The 21,018-nt window shown below is 40.4% G+C and overlaps 2 protein-coding genes across 2 annotated transcripts in view; one reads left to right on the forward strand and one right to left on the reverse strand.

Annotated features, from left to right (window-relative positions):
• Window positions 1-10,630, reverse strand: part of cspg4ba (chondroitin sulfate proteoglycan 4ba) — a gene marked incomplete at its 5' end in the record, with an annotated part of 34,477 nt that extends 23,847 nt beyond the window's left edge. Inside the window, 2 exons of the mRNA XM_080530554.1 lie at window positions 5,532-5,695; window positions 10,549-10,630. Of these exons, the coding sequence (XP_080386680.1) occupies window positions 5,532-5,695; window positions 10,549-10,630 (246 nt within the window). The remainder of the gene's footprint in view (window positions 1-5,531; window positions 5,696-10,548) is intronic.
• A 1,950-nt stretch (window positions 10,631-12,580) lies between these two features.
• LOC308158973 (uncharacterized protein) lies at window positions 12,581-18,766 on the forward strand. The gene is made up of 9 exons (XM_080532693.1): window positions 12,581-12,652; window positions 14,859-14,903; window positions 15,009-15,158; window positions 15,262-15,382; window positions 15,635-15,847; window positions 15,924-16,007; window positions 16,337-16,478; window positions 16,755-16,917; window positions 17,675-18,766. Coding segments are annotated over exons 2-9 (1,110 nt in total). The 5' UTR covers window positions 12,581-12,652; window positions 14,859-14,901; the 3' UTR covers window positions 17,910-18,766.
• Window positions 18,767-21,018: the final 2,252 nt, after the last annotated feature.

The raw sequence follows: 21,018 nt of genomic DNA on the forward strand, positions 1-21,018 counted from the left end.
AGTTGCCTACCACAACTATGCGGATGACACTCAAATCTACATAGCCCTCTCACCGAACGACTATAGTCCCATTGACAATCTCTGTAATTGCATTGAGCAAATAAACGCCTGGATGACACAAAACAGAGATAATTGTATTCGGTGCACCTGACAAAAGATCGAAAGTCAGTGCAAAACTTGATTCTCTCTCTCTTCACACAAAAAAACAGGTCAGAAATCTTGGTGTAATTCTAGACTCCGATCTAAACTTCAACAGCCACATAAACTCGATAACTAAATCAGCCTACTATCACCTGAAAAACATAACAAGAATGAGAGGTTTCATGTCCAAGCAAGACCTTGAAAAACTCATCCATGCATTTGTTTCGAGTAGACTTGATTATTGTAATGGTCTACTAACAGGCCTATCTAAAGGAGCTGTTCGTAAATTGCAGCTCATCCAAAACGCCGCTGCTAGGGTCCTAACAAAAACAAAGAAATTTGAACACATTACACCAATCCTGAGATCCCTGCACTGGCTACAAGTCTCTCAGAGAATTAAATCTAAGCTAAAAACCTTCATGTTTTGCACCAGTTATGATTAAACACAAACACTTCTATCAATGTCTTTTTTCCATTAACTATTGTCTTTTTAAATGTTTTATCTATTTACTTCTTATATTTGCTTTTATTCATTGTAATTTGTTTATTTTCTTATGCTCCTCTTGCTGTATTGTTAAATAATGCATGTAAAGCACTTTGAATTGCCCCCTTGTTGTATGAAATGTGCTATACAAATAAACTTGCCTTGCCTTGCCTTGTTTGACCCTTAAAGGGATGTTCCATTTAAACAATAAATACAAATATTCTGTGTATAGTCTGGCCCTGGCCTTTGCTGTAATTGATTAGCCTAAACAGTTGTGTTGGTTCCTTAGCTACAGAGTACGGTAGTCTTATGTCTGAATACTCTATTTGGGGCACCATAGAGCCCCATTCATTCTGGAAATAATCAGAAACACCTTGCAGAAACTCCTATTAGTATGTTTGGAGTGTCTTCAAGGTGTTTTTGGCATATTTCCAGAATGAATGGGACCCATTCACTAAGAAAACAAATATATATAACCAAAAACTGTCAGGCTAATAAACTACAGTCATAGTCAAAGCTAGGAAACATATTTAAAAAGGTGGAACATCCCTTTAAGTACGCAATTCCAGTATCATTTCTGCTCTGGGACGGGGTGGGGTTCAATGGCTACAGTCATGTGAAAAAAATAGGACACCCAATTAAATATTTAGTTATGGACATATCAATATTTGATCTTCTTTCAAACAGTATCTATAGATAAAGGTGATAGAATTGAACCAAAAACAATGAACATTTAGTTTGGTTATCATTTATTTAACAAAAAGATGCCAATTCCTACTGAGGAAAAAGTTAGGACACCCTATGCCCTAATAGCTGGTATTGCCACCTTTGGCTGAAATAACCTCAATTAGACATTACCTATAACTGTCAACCAGTCTCTGACATCGACTGGGAGAAGGTTTTTCCCTCTCCTCCTTAATTATTTCAGCTGTGTGATGTTTGAGGGATGTCTTGCATGCACAGCCCATTTCAAATCACCCCACAGCATCTCAATAGGATTTAGATCCGGGTTTTGCCATTCTAGAACTCTCAATTTCTTTCTTTTCAGCCATTCCTTGGTGGATTTACTGGATGTTTTGTGTCATTGTCATGACGCAGGATGATTTGCGTCATTGTCATGTCATTGTTGCATGGTCCACATATCTGCTTCATCTTAAATTTTTGGACAGATGGTCTCACATTTTTCCTCAAGCACCCTCTGATAAAATAAATAATTCAGTGGAGCTGGTGAGCTGGCCAGGCCCTGCTGCAGCAAAGTCATGGTGTTAGGTGTTAGGTGTTGTCTGGCAAAATTAGTCTTGCCCTGATGTTTTTTTATTACAGCAAGGGTTTCTTCCTTGCACACCTCCCATGATAATCAAACTTGTGCAGTCCCTTTCTGATGGTAGATGCATGTACTTTGACATCAACTGTGGCAAGAGCTACCTGTAGGTCCTGTGATGACATTTTAGGATTGTTGGAGACTTCTTTAAGCATCGTGCGGTCTGCTCTTAGGCTGAACTTGCTAGGACGGCCTGGCCTGGCCATGTTGGCAGTTGTTTTAAATGTTCTCCACTTGTAAATAATTTTCTCTACAGTGGAATGGATGATTTCTAATTGTTTGGAGATATTTTTAAATCCCTTCCCAGACTCATACACATCTATATCCTTCTTCCTGAGGGAGCTCTTTTGATCTCACCATGGTGATACCACAAACCAAAGTAAATGTCTGAGGTTTAAATAAAACAGGCTCCTCCAAAATCCTCTCTAACGATGATCTAATCATTTGCCGCTGATGTGGTGCACTTGATTCTAATTTTAGGCATTTTAAGTAATAATAAATGCAGGGGTGTCTTAACTTTTGTCCTCACAGAAAATTTGAATTTCTATTAATTACATTACATTTTTTAAAATAGATTTTCTTCATTTCAGTTGTATTTGTTTAGTTATATTACCTCCATCTCTCAATATTGTTCAAATATTTTAGCTGAACATTAAGGCTTAGGAATTTGTAGGAATTCCATCAGCTCTGACATGAATATTACATAAAAACATAACATTTAAGTAAAAACTAATATCTCAGGTTTATTTACAGCATCTTATAATAGGATATATATTCAAACACAGTGTCACCTAGATAGGAATAACCACACTTACATGTTTTCATCAATACATTTTCTATGATGTAACATGTAGTTACAACAGTGAGCTTTGTTTCTGGCTTCCAGCAGTAGGAGCATTATTATCTTGTTGCCTTTAGCTATACTATGACTGTCACCATCTGAGCATTGACGCCCTTGTAGGACATGCTTGTCAAGGCTTGCTGAGTCCCAGCTATTCATGCAGGGTTTAAAGAGAGCAATTCTACTAATCTAATCTATGATTAACTTGTACAATCCCCAAGCCATGGACAACTTGGGAGAAACATTTTTGTTTGGTGACTTGAGTCGGTTTAATAATAATAATAATAATAATAATAATAATAATAATAATAATAATAATAATAATAATACATTTTAAGGAACAGGGATAAGCAGTTCACTCATCACACAGAAATACACTCCACACAGTAATCAGCACAATTCGTTGCCAACATGACAAGTGTAGCCTCAGGAGAAGGACAGTCGCAGGGAGTTGTCACGGGTGATACAGAGTGCAAATAACTCTAAAATGCATCTTCTGACTTTCTGAGATGTTTCTTTTGAGGACGTTTGTGTTACGAAGGTTTCTATGTCTATCGGGTCAGTTGGTTGATTTCCTCTGACATAAATGCTTGGGGAAGATCTTTGCCCGAGTCTTCAAGGGCCAAATGTATTTTTTCCATTCACTCTGTCAGCATTGCTCAAACTCTCCTGTCCGAGAAATAGTGTGTCCAGCATGCTTGGAACGTAAAACCTTCATACAACATTCTGATGAAACATTTTAACTTATAACCATAATTATAATTGATCTCACTCATAACAGAGATTGCAGTAAAACAAACCACATAATTGTGTATAACTCCTAATGCAATATCGGAGGAATGTTTTCTGTGCAGAAATAAGACTATAGTATGTGAAGGTTTACATTTTAATGAATCTAATTGAGCTCCCAAAGTAACAAAGTAATAATGCATCAACAAAGAAACACCAGATTACACAATTTGACATATTTCCATTTTCTTTGAGGGTGCCTTAAAATCTCCAAGCGTTATGACAGGCACCAGCTGGTATGAAGCTAACTCTTCTTGAACTTGCCTCACTTGTGTTGTTGTGTTGAGTGAGTGACAGTGTCAGCTGGGATAGAGACATAGCCGGAGGTGGTGTCTCTGTGTTTACGTATGTGTGTGTGTGTGTCTGTGTGTACATGCATGTGTACATGCATGTGTGTGTGTGTGTGTGTATATGTACACCTGTGTGTGTTTATGCGTATGTGTGTATACACCTGTGTGTGTATGCGTATGTGTGTGTGTGTGTGTGTGCGTGTGTATGCATGCATGTGTGTGTGTGTGTGTGTGTGTGTGCCTGCTTGTGTGCGTGCGCGCGCGCGTGTGTGTATGCATGCGTGTGTGTGTGTGTGTGTGTGTGTGTGTGTGTGTGTGTGTGTGTGTGCAATGCGTGCGTGTGAGCGTGCGTGTGAGCATGCGTGAGCGTGCATGTATTGCCTGGTGCACACCATAGCGGCAAAACGGACTGCATTGTGGTGTCGTTCACTCCAACGGGGTGATCTGCACCGCTGCATCACTGCTACCAGACTGTCTCTGTGTTGCGTTGTGTGTCCGTCATGCTTTAGATTTCAGTTACCATGCAGCAAGAACAGGACGTTGTCAAATCCTTCACACAAGAAATATGTTGCTTTCAGCAATGGCTTTATGGATAATAGCAAAAAACGAGAACTTCAAAATGCCACTTTTAGTATTACGAACATTTATATGCACTGTTTTGTAATGACTTGGTGAGTGTCTGTTTCACTTCACGTGAAATGTGACTGGCTGCCTATGCTAGTTTAATGTGCCTGGCTGCCTATGAAATGTGACTGGCTGCCTATGTGACTGGCTGCCTATGTGACTGGCTGTCTATTGGCGCTTTTCCACTACCGACCCGAACCGGGCCGCATTTGTATCCGAGCCGTGCCGTGCCGTGCCGTACTTTCAGAAACGCTTCTCCACTATACAGGAACGACCCGGGACTGTAGGAGGAGTTACGTGTCATAAGATTCCCCCCTCTATACAGATCAGCGGGGGGATGCGATTAGAATTATGTCAAAATGCAGCACTATCGTGCACAGATCAGCCTTACAACATGTAACGTTAAGTGCCTGTTACTTGCCGCTTTCAGTTCTAGTAGACTAGTTTAGATCTCGCAACCAGGGAAATGCCGACATGAAATGCCAACACGATTCTATTTTTATTTCTCCTGACACGTTGAGCACTGTGCTTTTTTTGTTGGTGAACTACCGTAATAAGCCTAAAACAGTTCAACTGTTCAACTTCTCTGCTTTCAGAAACTGTTTGAATTTTTTCGATTGGGCATATAGTTCATGAATTACGGTAAAATCCTGTCTGCAACTACAGCTCCGGTTTCGGAGCAAGACGCGAATCTATCGGCATTAGTCAAATACATGCTCACATCCAGTCATCCGCTCACTGCTCTCCATCAAAAATGGCACATCCATCAATAATATTACATAATAACAACTGCTCTGATTAGATTGCTTAGATTGTTTAATACATCAACGGGGGGAAAAGCGAGATGAACTCGCGAGTATCATGCTTCCTCCATTGAACGGAAAGTCCTATCTATTCCATTCAAAGTGTTTTAGTCTCTCGCAAGAGACTCAAAATAAGGCCTGGATTTTCCTTTAGCAACGTTGATGGAATACCCCCCCTGGTGTGCACACGGCGTACTGTATGTGTGCGCGTGCGTGCGTGTGTGATAGATGTACCCACCTGCAGGCGACCAGCATTCAGCTCCACTAGGAAGTAATCAGACTGGCCAGCAGCGAGGAACAGCAGGCCGTGGGAGCTGGAGGTGCGGAAACGAACGCGGAGGGAGTTACGGTCGGACGACTCCACGGCCTTGAGCTGCACAAAACCATCACCGTAGAAGGAGGCTGGAGACGGGGGACAGAAATGTACACGACTGAACATGGACTCCTGGATTTAGAAGTGACTTGTGGGCTGTGAAGTGCATAAACAAATCAAATTGAACTCAAATCCATATTTGCTAAAGAGTTGCAAGGGGATGGGATGTAGCGAATAGAATACACACTCACACTCACACTCTCACACTCACACTCACACTCACACTCACACAGAACCTGAACAAATACTATACAGTATCTCCAGAGTGCTTCCATCTACAAACTCTCTACCCTTTCTCTACACTACAGTCTACTTTGCCTCCTCTAAAAATTGACTCGAACAAGATGGGAATCTCTTCTTCTTCACACTTTACATCACAACCCAAGCCTGGCCACCCAGGAACACAGTGGTGTGCTGGGTGGATGTTTTGCGTGTATGGGCATGCCTGCCCTGACAGGCCCCCTTAACCTGAAGATCAAAGGCCCTGAAGTCCCCACATTGTCTCCAGCCCAGTGTTCCAAAAGAGAGAGCGTTGTGCGGACGGTGCAGCTGTTCTTTCCGCCCCTGCCACTTTACATCTCTCCCTGTAATCTGGACTAATGTGCTCTGCTGCATTCTCATGTAGCTCCCCAATTCCTGTCTTACTGTACCTCTGTGCTGTTGAAATCCTATACTTAGTGTGTACAAACATCTGAATCAACCAAAGGCAGGTTCAGAGGAGATAACTATGGTCCCGGGTAGAAGGACCCACGAGGTCCAAAATGTGAAATGGGTGTCAAATAAAAACAAAGAGTCTATATTTTGGGGGAAATTAAGTCATATACAGTCAATACAATACAATTCCCAACCATCTTCCATCAAAGAAATAGGGATAAACAAAGGATTTGACTTCTGGTCAAACATATGAAAAAGCGTCTAAGAAAACTATCTAACAGAAAAGGTATTAAAACAGTTTAGAAAAAACGTATAGAAACCGGAGAACTAATACAGTTACAGTGACCTGAGGTAATGGGGCAGTTTTTTTGGCTCTACACTCCAAAAATGTTGATTTGATATCAAACAATAACTATGAGGTTAAAGTAGAGATGCTGCATCCATCTTCAGTTGTTTTGAGGATGTTTTGTCCCTTTTTAATGTTATTTTAATATTTCCCTTTTATGTTCAATATTCAAATGTATTGATTGTAAGTCGCTTTGGAATAAGGCGTCTGATAAATGCCAAAAATGTAAATGTAAATGTAGTGTTAATGATTGTTTTGGTTTTTACCATGAAATCTTTATTTAATCAGAACAAGTGTTTTTTTTATCTGATATAACAGATGACCAATATTCCATATGTTGGTTTAGAGGGAATCATGTGTGTAGTAGGACAATTAAATGATAAAGAAATTAGTGCAGACGTGCAAAAATAAGACAGCACCGTCTCCTGCACGCTACTTTACAGCTCTCAACAACCTTTTTGAATTGTTCTATCTATCTCTACGTTCTCTACTCCCTAATTGAATGTTATATCTACGTTCTCTTCTCTACCCCCTCATTTTCCAGATCTAACAGCGACATTGGACTACTATTGCCTCTTATTGTTTTTCAATTCAACTTTTTACAACTGAGGATCTAACAACCGGTGAATTACACCAAACAAATCACAACTTGCATAGCCAGGTAGGAGATTCTCTTCAGCACCTGACCAGCCAGAGGAGGATGGGTCCCCCTGGAGTCTGGTTCCTCTCAAGGTTTCTTCCTGAGCAAGGTTTTCCTTGTCACTGTGCCCTATATTTTCTCCACTCTGGGGAGTTCTTTCCTTGCCTTACTCCTGGGGGTCTATGATTTGGTGTTAGATAATATTGGTTGTATTGTATTTATTGTTGATATTGTTTAGTATTATTTTATTGTGAAGCACTTTGTGACATTTGTCTATGTAAAAAGTGCTCTACAAATACACTTGATTGATTGATTGTCTCCCTATTGTAGCTACATCATCATGTACAGGACGACATTCAAATCCATAATGCATTTCTGTGGGGGAGTAGTCCTTGTGCATAGAGCTGTATGGTTTGTTACCGATGGTTCACAAGCCTAATGGCCCATAGGAGCAGGAGTCTATCTCCTGTTTCAGTAGCGTGAGGCGGCTTGATGTACAAGTACACCCCCTGGACATGACGCTGGTATGTCGCAGGGTATAAACAGTAACTTAATGGATTGTGAATTGGTTGTGTCAAGGAGAATCCCATTCTGTTTATACCAACAGCTAGGCCTGTGACGGATTGTGAATTGGTTTTGCTGTGATCTAGAAAGGCTTTCTCCATCAGTAGGTGAAACGGATAAGTCTAAGTATGTATACTATAATACTATAATACTATATATACTGTATATATATATATTTATATATATATACTATATATACTAGCCAAAGGGGTACTTTCAAATGATACACAATGGTAGTAGACAGGTGTTTTTTAATTATTATTATTTGGGTTGAGACCCATTGGTGGGTCACAGCTAAGGCAAACTGTCATGGCTTCAGTCTTAGTTGTGGTTAAAAACATGATTTTATTCTAGAGGGTATCAAGAAATCCCAATGGCTTTAGGTGAGTCAGGGCACACACTACTTGGGAGCCACTGCAGCAGAAAATCCATCATGTTATGTAACAAGTCACAATAGGAAAAATAGGAAACTAACTAGCACCCAGCTATTTCAGCAACCATCCCATCTTCAGCCTGACTGACATTTTTAGCCCGACTCTGTGAATTTACTCATTTATTATCCTTATCTTGTGTGTTCTGAGTTCAGTGACCTTTGCATTTCTTAGCCATTGTTATTCCAATTAACATCATGGCCATTGAGAGGCCCACCAGAGATGTGAAGTGTCTCTGGATTACCTCACAGACGAGGCTCATGACAATATCATGATTTTCACAGAAACATGAGATCATGACATGAGATCACAGATCATGTCTCAATAACAGTATCCCAACAGCGTGACCGAGCTAGAAGGACGCAGAGTCTTCAGAGCGGATAGAACTGAGGAGGTCACAGGTAAAACGAGTGGTGGAGGTCTGTGCATTTATGTCAACAAAATGAGTGATATTTTCCAGGCCATTCATGAACATGGACTCTGAAACATATGAATTGACAACACGCGTCACCATCTCCTCAAAAACCCAATGTTAACCAGCTGCGCCGTCGCAAACTGTTGCAATTTACCCCACCTTCCAGGTTAGTTGTAAGACTGCCTCTGGTGAAATGTTACTTTTTCAGAAAATGCATAAATCAGAACCTGCAACTTGTACAAATGCTCAATCGCCACCTGCTTCATGCTGATTCTCTCCTACTTTTCAATGCATCTCAGTTTGCAACAGCCTCTAATCTTGTGTTGTCCCTTTGTGCTTCTGTCCAAGGGGCTCTGAGCCCCTCAAAACTAGACTCCAGTTCCTGAATTCATCCTGACTAATCCACATCACATTACACATTTAGTTTAGCCTACTGTCCAGTACCTGGTCAGCCAGAGGAGGATGGGTCCCCCTGGAGTCTGGTTCCTCTCAAGGTTACTTAATAACATAATCATAATCATAATCATAATCGTAATAATAATATGTATTATTATTATTATTATTACTATTTAGCTAACGCTTTTAACCAAGGCAACTTACAATGCAGTGAGTGCATACATTTTTCAGTATATATGGTCCCAGTGGAAATCAAACCCACAACACAAGCGTTGTTAGCACCATGCTCTACCAACTGAGCCACAGAGGACCACAGAGCCTTCCTCCCAGGGAGTTTTTCCTTGCCACTGAGCTCTATAATTTTCTGCCCTCTGGGGAGTTTTTTTTTTTTCTTCCATGGCTTACTTTTGGGGGTCTATGGTTTGGTGCTAGATCATATTGTTTGTATTGTATTTATCGCTTATATTGTTTAGTATTGTTTTTGTTGTGAAGCACTTAGTGATATGTGTCTATGTAAAAAGTGCTATACAAATAAATGTGATTGATTGAATTCTAACTTGTTATTGATTGGAGATATTGAGAGTGTTACAATCATCCCTGGTCTCCCCTATGATACTTAGTCCAATGGCGCCCACGTATTTGGTCCTCTTTGGTCACAGAAGGTGATCACAAAAAAGAAAAAGTCCACCCTGTGCACAATGGGAACGAATTTATGAATAAACGTCTTGCTTTATTCACAGGCGTCATTCCATCACTCTCCTTTTATAGAGAGGCGCTACATCATTCATGGAGGACAACATGCTTACTTTACACTAACATGTGTTTCTGTGGTACAGGCAACCCAGGACAGTAGTGTTTCTCTTTCTTGATCATGAAATGGTTGGGATAAACACACATGGAACAAATATCATTTTTCCATTGTGTAATTAAATATACCACCATAGGAAAGCATATTTTACATTGTTCAGGTCAACCCCACCCACATCATGCTTTAGGTCCTGGTTGATTGTACATACTACTAAATGCTGAAACACCTCACCTGGAAAGCCATGACATGTATGACACTAGGCCGATTAACTTCTTCATTGATATACAGTAGATAGATAGACAGACAGACAGACAGACAGACAGACAGACATAGATACGCAGATCTGGTACCAACATTAACTGTAGCTAGACAGGTTATTACTGTAGCAAAAAACAAAAACAAAAAACTAATCCAGTGGAAAAATGCTAAACATAAAGAATATTCGTCAAAGGCGCTCGGGGTAGACCCAACGCATCTGAGAAACGAGTGAAATTCTAAATAATGGCAACATTAATAAATCACACAGTAGCTTAGGTGGTATCAAAAAGCCGAGCACACAGTATATAAAACACACAACACAACACAAACTACAAGCGTCGCCGTCAGTAAGAAGTTGAAACTAACTTACCTCCTGCTGCGAGTTCGACTATCAGCGACCACAGCAAACCGAAAAAACACAGCTTCTTGGTGATTCTTACATTAAATGCCATATTTACCATTTTGAAATATGCCAAGATTGTAGTCTGACAACTACATATTTACATATTGATTGTAACTACAGAGATTTCGGTCACTGCAGCGACGTTGCTCACGCATTCGTCATTTAGTTCCTCTGAGCGGTGCAACGCTGCCCCCGACCCAAGTCACTTCTCAACTCCGCCTGTTTTGTGTTGAGTAGTAGGCCTACCCTAAAGCCTACCCAAGATGCCTATACTTGTGTTCAGTAGTACCCTCAAAAAAAAAAAAAAAAAAAGGGGGGGGGGGGGGGGGGTGAAGGGACAGTAGGCCTTGACCTTTGGCTGGATCGCCAAACAATTCCCCAGATTGGCAGGCCAATATCCTCGTTTCGAGCTTCTGTACCAGATATGCCGGTGTGATTGAAACTCTACTAGGTAGCATCGGCAGGCATACCTGGTACGGATGGCTCCGTATGGATGGCTCTTACTGTTACCCCTTGTTATGTTTTGCTATCTAGTCGTATTTGGCTTTGATTGTGTAAAGTAGCATAATGGTTAATCAACAACAAGCGTAATACTCCTGCCCATAACTACTGTAGGTTGGCTCAATAAGTTCATCAAAACAATCCAGATTCATAATTATACGATTGATGAAAAACGGTGGGATGGTCTGATAGATGAAAAGTAATGGTTGGATACAAACTAGGCTAAACTATCTTGATGGCAGAATTGAGGAGAAAACGTCCAATCGCAAACTAAAAATGTTTTATGTTTCCAATACATTAAACATTCACATACCATTACAGGACTAGAGTGGGAGTAAATTCATTAAAGTCTTGGAAAATGAATGAATGATCTTTATTGTCATTGTAACAGGTACAACGAAATTTAGACTGATGTGTGTACATTCCATTGTATTTCCCCCATGCAGTGCAGCAGTCTTTCATCAGGATATTAGTTTGTGGTTTCCTTATCCATATTTAGTATTTCTAAATGCTTAAACAAGTTTGACGTGGACGCTTTTATTTGAAGAAATCCTACTTTACATACACGAAATGGAGTGAGTTGCAATAATATAAAGATTAACGCATGGATGACTTTTTCTAGATCGGCAAATAAAAAGAAAGGTATTTGGCAAGTGTTCCTAAACTGATACAAAATATGTCTGTAGGCCAACTGTTTTGATTCATTTCTCAAAAGACGTATCTTTCACCATAGTTTCGTTATAATTCTTCGTCACAATTGTCCCAGTTGTGTCGGAGATAAAGCGTGGGACATACGAACGGACAGAGACTGAAGTACAGCCCCCTTCCCCTTTTCATCGTTGGGGGACAAGAACAACAAGGTACAATCCGCTTGCAGATGTCATGCGCGCGGGCATACTACTACCCCGAAGACTAATTTACAGTGGATTGTCTAGGCCCAATACATCCCACAAACCACCACATTCCGACGTTTTCATTGGTTGACTCGTCTAAGTATAAACCTTACAGTAATTTATTAGATAATATAACATTAATTTCACAAATGAAAATGTAATTGCCTATAAACCCGGCATACGGATATGTCGATCCCGATAAATGCCTTTTAAATAAATAAATACAGTGGACCCTCAGACAATTTACACATTGTCATTTCCGCCTCCTAAGAATGAGCACCAATGGAAAGCGAGGAAAGGTACAGTACGCGGTTCCCTGGTCTGAATTTGGCCTGATCTCGGATACATCCTGATTACTGACGCCCGGCATTCTGTTGTTCTCTCTATACAGTTTATTTAATAACACGAACAGCATGACCCTCATATACCCACATTGCCTTTACTTATAAGAGTAGGCAATAGTCGTTGTATTGTCGCGCCTGAGTGGATGCTTTCTAACCTTGACATATGATAAAGGCGATCATTGGAAATTCAGACAAACATTGTCTTACCTTTTATATATGTGTACATTCCATTGTATTTCCCCCATGCAGTGCAGCAGTCTTTCATCAGGATATTAGTTGTATATATATACACAACTGACCCTAACAGGAATACTAGCAGGCTTTACCAAAACCGTAAGTATGAGATCCAAAAATGCGGATTTAACAGGTGCATTGGTATAATATGTTTTTATAGTAACAAGCCTAGGTTTATTTATGTCAAATCACAACCAAGTCAATATTGTTTTGATGTCCCAGTCCGTACCTGCTGCTACTGTAACACCAACACAATAATCTGATGTGATGTATAGCTACCAACATTTGAGAATGTACAGTACAATGTATCCATCACTGATGAATACAGTAGTTACGTAGTGGTTCAGTAGAGGTCGCTGTTGCGAAGGAATTAGACGAGGATCCTGCCCTATGCATTTTTAGACTGTCATGTATCGAAATAAAAATGTCCCCGCCAAGACAGTTTGTAATATAAGATGTATAATATTAAACGTCCTTCACTGACTCCAATGGTTCGTCTGGTGGTTGTCCCCTTTAGTGGGGTTTTTAACCCCAACATTTTGGTGGGGCCATGTATGTCAGTAGAACCACAGTCAAACAAAACACATCACCCGTCATGAACGCAGTTGCATATAGCCTACAGCTATATCAAGGCATAGCCTATTAGCAGAATCTATTTTAAGAAATATTTTTGAACTAGGGCGCAATCATGCAGCTTCTATTTAGTTTTCTGTTTAGCCATGACCATTCTCTATGACTACTTTTGCCAGTCCAGTTTGCACGCAGCAGGAAAGAAATAGTAACTTGATCTAATTCTAAACAATCAACAAACTGGATATACGGTTTGGAGCTATATGGAGTGTAGCCTCTCAACAAAGTGGCTCGTACGATCACAACATGACACAACCTAAACGTAACCTCCAGGCATGTTGTCTTTCTCTGGCAACATCACCGGTGGAGCTCGCTCAGTCCCTTGAGGTTGCCTTTCACCCAACGGAAAGGCTTTGAGCATGCGCACAACCGTTTTCCCCACTCAGCGTTTCATTGACAGAGGGTCCATAGAAAACAGTAGCACTGAACCAGCCAGCTGAGGAAAAAAGCTATTTTCACACATTTTAGAGCTTCCATACTCAAGGAAAATGAACTAAAGCATAGCCGTGCATTAACCAAAGAGAAACACCTTTCTTTTGTATTACATTTGCTAATGGTAGGATATGACCATACCATTATGACACGGTTGAAGTGATGCTTAATTTACGTAACAGGGGCCATCTGCTGGTGGGGCCGGACCCCACTGGTCATGAATGATGAAACTCAATGATGATTTACTACATAAAAAAATCTGTATAGTTTTCATTATACAATAATAATCTCAAAGTGACTACAATAAAATATCAAATCTAACAAATGCAACAAACAATTGCAAAAGCAACAAAAAAACAAAAGCAAAACAAACATAAAACATATATAGACATAAAAAAGCACTAAAGCAGCAATCAAAGTTTAGTTTGAGCTTCTATTGAGCAGGCGGGCAGTTGAGTTCTGAACGTTTGGAGTCTGTTGAGGAGTCTGTTGAGGAGTCTGTTGAGGAGTCTGTTGAGGACTCTGTTGAGGAGTCTGTTGGAGTCTGTTGAGGAGTCTGTTGAGGAGTCTGTTGAGGACTCTGTTGAGGACTCTGTTGGTGGCACCAAATACAACACTGTTGTGGTAGTCCACCCTGGAGGTAACAAACACATGGATAAGGATCTCTGCATCACTGAAGGACAGGGAGGGTCAGAGAGGGGCAACCTTCCTTAGGAGGGAGATGGCAGTTTTAGCTATGTGTTTGACATGAGGTTCAAATGAGGGTGAGGTCACTGACCTGGCTGTTATATAATATATAATAATACTGTGGAGTCGTTTGGAAATGAATCAAATCACTACAATCTCCAGTAACTTTTCAGTCTGTTTTAAACTGTTTGTAAATGTTTACTTGATGCCTTACGTGCTACATAATGTATGGGGAAACATGTTGACCATACACAAGCTGTGTCTTGGTGGGGTCTCTGACTCTATCTGTCATAGGACTGCTCCCAGGCTTGTCGTCTGACATCAGCACTGTCTGCTACAATTCCATACTCTGGAGTGTTTATGTGTTACGCACCATCTTCGTTGACAATAGATATTGTAAAACATACAAATACAATACAAATACAAAACATACACACACTGTTTTAAGAGATACACACACTCAATCATATCCTCTCAATCTCTCATCTGCATATTATGGATGTAATTAGTACATTAATTAATCTAACTAGTAATTTTCTCCCCTCCTCTCATCTAGAACCTATATCCACAGATAATACATCTCAACTTGGACCAAAACAATGTAAGAAGCAAGCTCAAATATTAATTAAATATTAATATTATTAACTAACTAAACATGTTCAGCATTGATTGACTAACTCCTCTCCTCTGTATGTTTTCTACCTAGGATTGGACTGAGGTATAATGTTTCTCTGCCCATGGCAGCAGGTGCGCTATTGGTCGGCATTCCATATTCCATCTCACTTGTGGCCCAGTGGATGTACGGCTGGCCCAATAAGCCCGGTTACAAAAAGTACATAGAAGCACTGAAGCCAAGGTAGCATTCCTACATCCAGTATTGACTTCCATGCAGTGTGTTGTAGGGTTTTCAACAATCTCATGTTGGGACATGTGACATGTCTCTCTGTTGTTCCCCCCAGACGGATATACTGTTTGACCAGAGCTGTGCTGGAAACACTTAAGTATCTACAGTATGGCAAACTGTACTTTCAGTGGAAATCATGGTACAAGAATGTTGAAAACCACAAGCATTATGAAAAAGTAAGTTGATTCGACAAATGTCTTAGAAATTAGAATTTGAGTTGTGTTTTTAAAAATATAAAGATAAGCAGAATTAGAGAAAAGTAAATCTATTTTCTAAATTATATTTACACTGTAGGAAAAAATAATAATGAAAGAACTTAAATGTAGATACATTTATATGGAGTAACTGACCATGCAGATATTTTTACTTCTAGTATTATGCAAAGCGATGTGCTTTTTCTCTGCGTTGATGTTTCTGTCTCTTCAAAGGGCATCACCTTTGGTCGTAGAGGCAACAAGCTGGACTTGTACTACTCTCCCACAGTGGGCAAGTCTGGAGATGTGCCCGTCCCTGTGGTGGTCTTTATTTACGGAGGTGCCTGGGGCTCAGGAGACCGGGCTATATACTGTCTACTGGCTATGCAGATGGCTAAAGAGCTGAGTGCAACTGTCATTTGCCCAGACTATTGCACCTATCCAAAGGTATGACTCCATCAAAACACAATACATAGTGACAGTGTTGAAATGGTGTCTTAGACAGTGTTCTTTTCATTTTCAGGGGAATGTTTTATGTATGATTCAAGACATTGCTGACTGCCTCCTCTGGACGAGAGAGAGCGGGCGGAAGTTCAACTTTGACAAAGTAAGTGATGAAAGGAAGGAAAAAGTTCAAAATGAAAGTGTGATATTTTCTATGTTGGTAAATCTGAATTCTAAGTATATTTGCTCATACAGGAAATTGACTTGGTGAGGTTGCTGCATACGACATAAAAAACAACAACATATAAGCAAAAATAATTTAAAAGACAATGGAAGTAGATTCACTACTCACTTCTCGTACCCTGTATTAAGAGCACCTTTACACTCACCACCGCTGCATACTGTACATACTATACCCGGCTCAGCTCAGGTATATGATTTGTCTACAAATATGATTTTGTAGTTGTGTAACTCTATATTTTCTCTGTGTAGGATAATATAGTGTTAATTGGCCACTCCGCTGGTGCACATCTGTCTGCACTGACCATACTCTTTCTGATCGATGGGAGGGAGGAACTGTTCATGGACGCCACCAAGCAGACGGAGATTATAATGGCCATCAGAGGAGTAACAGGTGATCTTTTTATGTTAACCACAATCAGTGTGGCAAGACACACTGGAGAGGGGGGTATACACATGAATAAGGATGTGTTGAGCTTGTATAGGAAGGTGAGGAAGAAATGCCTCACTCACTTTGGATTGAGGTGTGTGTGTGTGTGTGTGTGTGTGTGTGTGTGTGTGTGTGTGTGTGTGTGTGTGTGTGTGTGTGTGTGTGTGCACGTGCATGCGCTTCAAGGTTCTCCAGAGGCTGTAGACAATTTGTCACTTTTACATTATGTTTGCAATTCAGGTTTGAGCGGAGTGTACAACATCATGGACCACTACCAGCACGAGCAGATGAGAGCTGTTGAGTATGTGTCCACTATGCACAAAGCCATGAACGGAGTGGAGAACTTTCCTTATTACTCTCCAACACACTTATTGAAGAAATTCAACCAGGACCAACTAAGAAGGTATAACAATGCTGCAGTGTTGAAGTTGCTAGTGTTGTAGTACATTACTTTCCCCTGATCTACTGTGTATTGTGTTATGACTTTGTTATGGCTACCACTGAAAATGCCAAATCGCCTTGGCTCATTTCTCAGCCATTCTGACCACCGATTTTTATGCCATTTTGTATGTCTGCTGACCGTGCCAATGTCTACACATCACCCTGAAACATTTAGTTCAGCAATAACCCTAACCATACAACAATTTCTACACAACTGATTAAGATGCAGCTTTCGGGCCTCAGGTTATGTCCCAGAGCATACCCTGCAGACAGAGTTCATTGGTAAAAACAGATTCATTAATGTATAAAATATCGCATTCACATGTGGTGAAGATCAAAATGCGAACTTTTTCGATGAATTATAGTCTTAACGTGAAGGGTTATCGAGCCTTATATTGTATGGCTTATATGGTTATGGTAAAAGGAGTTCCCCTACTGCAGGAAGTCTAAAAAAAGACCCATCACACTGTAGTGAACCACGCTGCTTAATGAACCTGGTGCTTGATGTCACAGCACTGTAGCGTCACTCTGCAAAAGAGCTGATCATGTTTACCTTTCCGCAGCAAGGTATGGAAAGATCTCCCTCTTTCAGGACCTGTTCTATGGGAGAACATCTATGAAATCAATGAAGAGATCATTCCTGATGAGAAATCCTTACCATGCATTTATTTGTGTTAAATAACATGAACCTTCTTCCCCTGTGCTACATTTGTTTTTAGAGTTCCCCCGTTCTGCTTGCTCCATGGAACCAATGACATCATTGTCCCTGTGGAGTCTTCTATCAGGTTCTCCGAGCTCCTCACTTCCCTTTCTGTGAAGGTGTCCTTCTACCTCCTGCCTAAAATGGACCACACAGAGATTGTCACAGATCTTATGGCACCCGACAGGCACTTCTACCATACCGTCTACAGCTGTATCAAACAGGAGTACAGCAAATTAATTGGAAGCTGTTGAAAGTTTCTCTAAGCCCATGAGCAATCTTCTAGGGCAAGATATCCAGCAGAAGCCTTTATTAAAATACTGGTAACACATGCTCTAGACAGTATTGCAAAACATCTTTACATGCAGTATATCTCAAAAGTGAGTACACCCTTTAGATTTTTGCAAATATTCTGTTATATCCTTTCAGGGGATAACATTATCCTACTGAAACTTTGATATAACTTAAAGTAGTCAGTGTGCTGCTTGAATAACAGTATAGATTCATTGTCCTTTGAAAATTACTCAGTACAATGTCTAAACAGCTGGCAACAAAAGTGAGTACACCCCATAGTGAACATGTCCTAATTGTGCCCAATGATGTTGTTTTCCCGCCCTGGTGTCATGTGACTCGTTAGTGTTACAAGGATTCAGGTGTAAATGATAAGCAGGGCTGTTAAATTTGGTGTTTTGGGCACAATTCTCTCTGAATGCTGGACAACATGGCACCTCATGGCAAGGAACTCTCTGAGCGGCTGAAAAAAAAGATTATTGCGCTTCACAAAGATGGCCTTGGCTATAAGAAGATTGCCAACACCCTGAAAATGAGTTGCAGCACAGTGGCTAAGATCATACAGCGGTTTTCCAGGACAGGTTCCACTCGGAACAGGCCTCGCCAGGGTCGACCAAATAAGTTGAGTCCACGTACTCAGCCTCATATCCAGAGGTTGGTTTCCAAAAATAGACGTGCGAGTGCTTCCAGCATTGCTGCAGAGGTTGCAGAAGTGGGATGTCAGCCTGTCAGTGCCCAGACCATACGCCGCACACTGCATCAAATCGGTTTGTATGGCCGTCGCCCCAGACAGAAGCCTCTTCTGAAACCGATGCATAAGAAAGCCCGCAAACAGTTTGCTGAAGACAATGAATCCAAGAACATGAGTTACTGGAACCATGTCCTGTGGTCTGATGAGACCAAAATAAACCTGTTTGGGTCAGATGGTGTCCGGCGTGTGTGGCGGCACCCTGGTGAGGAGTACCAAGACAAATGTGTTTTGCCTACAGTCAAGCATCATGGTCTGGGGCTGCATGAGTGCTGCCGGCACTGGGGAGCTGCATTTCATTGAGGGACACATGAATTCCAATATATACTGTGACATCCCGCAGCAGAGCATGATCCCCTCTCTTCGGAAACTGGGCTGTAGGGCAGTTTTCCAACATGATGGCCTTGCTGAAGAAGCTGAAGGTTAAGGTGATGGACTGGCCAAGTATGTCTCCAGACCTAAACCCAATTGAGCACATGTGGGGCATCCTCAAGAGGAAGGTGGAGGAGTGCAAGGTGTCCAACATCCGTGCGCTCCGTGATGTCGTCATGGAGGAGTGGAAGAAGATTCCAGAAGCAACCTGTGCAGCTCTGGTGAATTCCATGCCCAGGAGGGTTAAAGCAGTGCTAGATAACAATGGTGGTCACACAAAATATTGACACTTTGGGCACAATTTAGACATGTTCACTATGGGGTGTACTCACTTTTGTTGTCAGCTGTTTAGACATTAACAGCTGTGTACTGAGTAATTTTCAATGGACAATAAATCTATACTGTTATTCAAGCAGCACACTGACTACTTTAAGTTATATCAAAGTTTCATTAAGATAGTGTTATCCCCTGAAAGGATATGACAGAATATTTGCAAAAATCTAAAGGGTGTACTCACTTTTGAGATATACTGTATGTGGCCAAAACATTAACAATCTTTACATACGTGGCCAAGCACTGGTAGCAAACCTTCTGTATTCTTTTATATTAATATATGTTGCATGCATCAATGGAGGCCAAATTACATTATTTGTTTTTTGACTTGTTAGGTTATTTACATCTAATGAAATGTTTTCTTCTTATTTATCTCTGAACTGTTATGTATTTATTCACTAAAAGCAAAAATACAGTCAAAGTTATGGCAAGCTGTTTTTAGTTATTTTTCTAAATCTTCAAAGGATTTGAGCATTTCTCAATTTAATTACTCATGTTTATTCATAATGTTTATTGAAAAGAACCCTGGAAGCATAGGGAACCTCCAAAACCAGCCAGTCTTGAGATCTTTTGAGATCATTTGAGACCCTCCAATTCAAATGTAGTGTAAGGTATGATGGTATTTACTGGAGAAGTGTTAAAAGGTAAGACAATGACTTCCTCTTTGATTAGCCAGGGAAACCCAACCCATATTCTTTACAGTACAATGCTGAATAGTATATCTGTCACTGGTTGTAAACCAGCGCATGCTGTGATATATAGGATCTAAGGATTTTAATGTGCATGAAATATCGGCATAGTCAATCACAGGTAAAATTGTCAGTTGGACTATCCGTTTTTGACTTTTGGTCGAAATGGGCATAAAGGCCTATAAAGAAAGCCGATTTAGAAGAGTCTGATTCTAACTTTTTTGATTAGGTTTTCTATATGTAATTTAAAGAAAAGATCATCATTAACATACAGTACCCCGTATACGTTTTGGAAAGAGGAAGCATTTTGTCTTCTTTTAGCTCTATATTCTCAGCTTTAATTCAACATTTATTTTTTATGATAGGTTTCACAATTTAGAAATTACAACATAGTTTAATACATAGTTCCCCTAACATTGGCTTGACAGGTGTTTCTGGTAAATTAGGTGTGTTCCGTCACATAATTTGTGCAGTCATAAGAGAGCTGTCAATGTTTAGTATTGATTCTAGGCTTTGCATTTGGAGTCTGCTATTGGTGTCTGTCAACATGAGGACCAAAGAGATGTCAATGACAGTCAAGGAAGCCATTATGAGGCTGACATTTCCAAAACCTTAGAAATCTCAAACAGGCTAGTAGGCCAAGGAAGACATCTACAGTGAAAGAATGCTCACCATAATTAAGAAAAACACCAAAACAACTGTCCTACAGATCAGGAAACACTCTCCAGGAGGTAGGCATGAATGTACCACGAGACTACCATCCACAGGATACATCACCAGCATAACTACAGAGGCTACACTACAAGGTGGTAACCAATAGTTAGCAACAGAAACGGGATGCCCATAGTTTGATAAAAAGTAGACAAAAGAGTCTGTAGAGTTCTGTAGAGTTCTGGAAAAAGGTCTTGTGGACAGATGAGACAAATATTA

Source organism: Nansenia antarctica (genome assembly GCF_963989245.1).
Source record: "Nansenia antarctica genome assembly, chromosome: 5".
NCBI classification, from domain to species: domain Eukaryota; kingdom Metazoa; phylum Chordata; class Actinopteri; order Argentiniformes; family Microstomatidae; genus Nansenia; species Nansenia antarctica.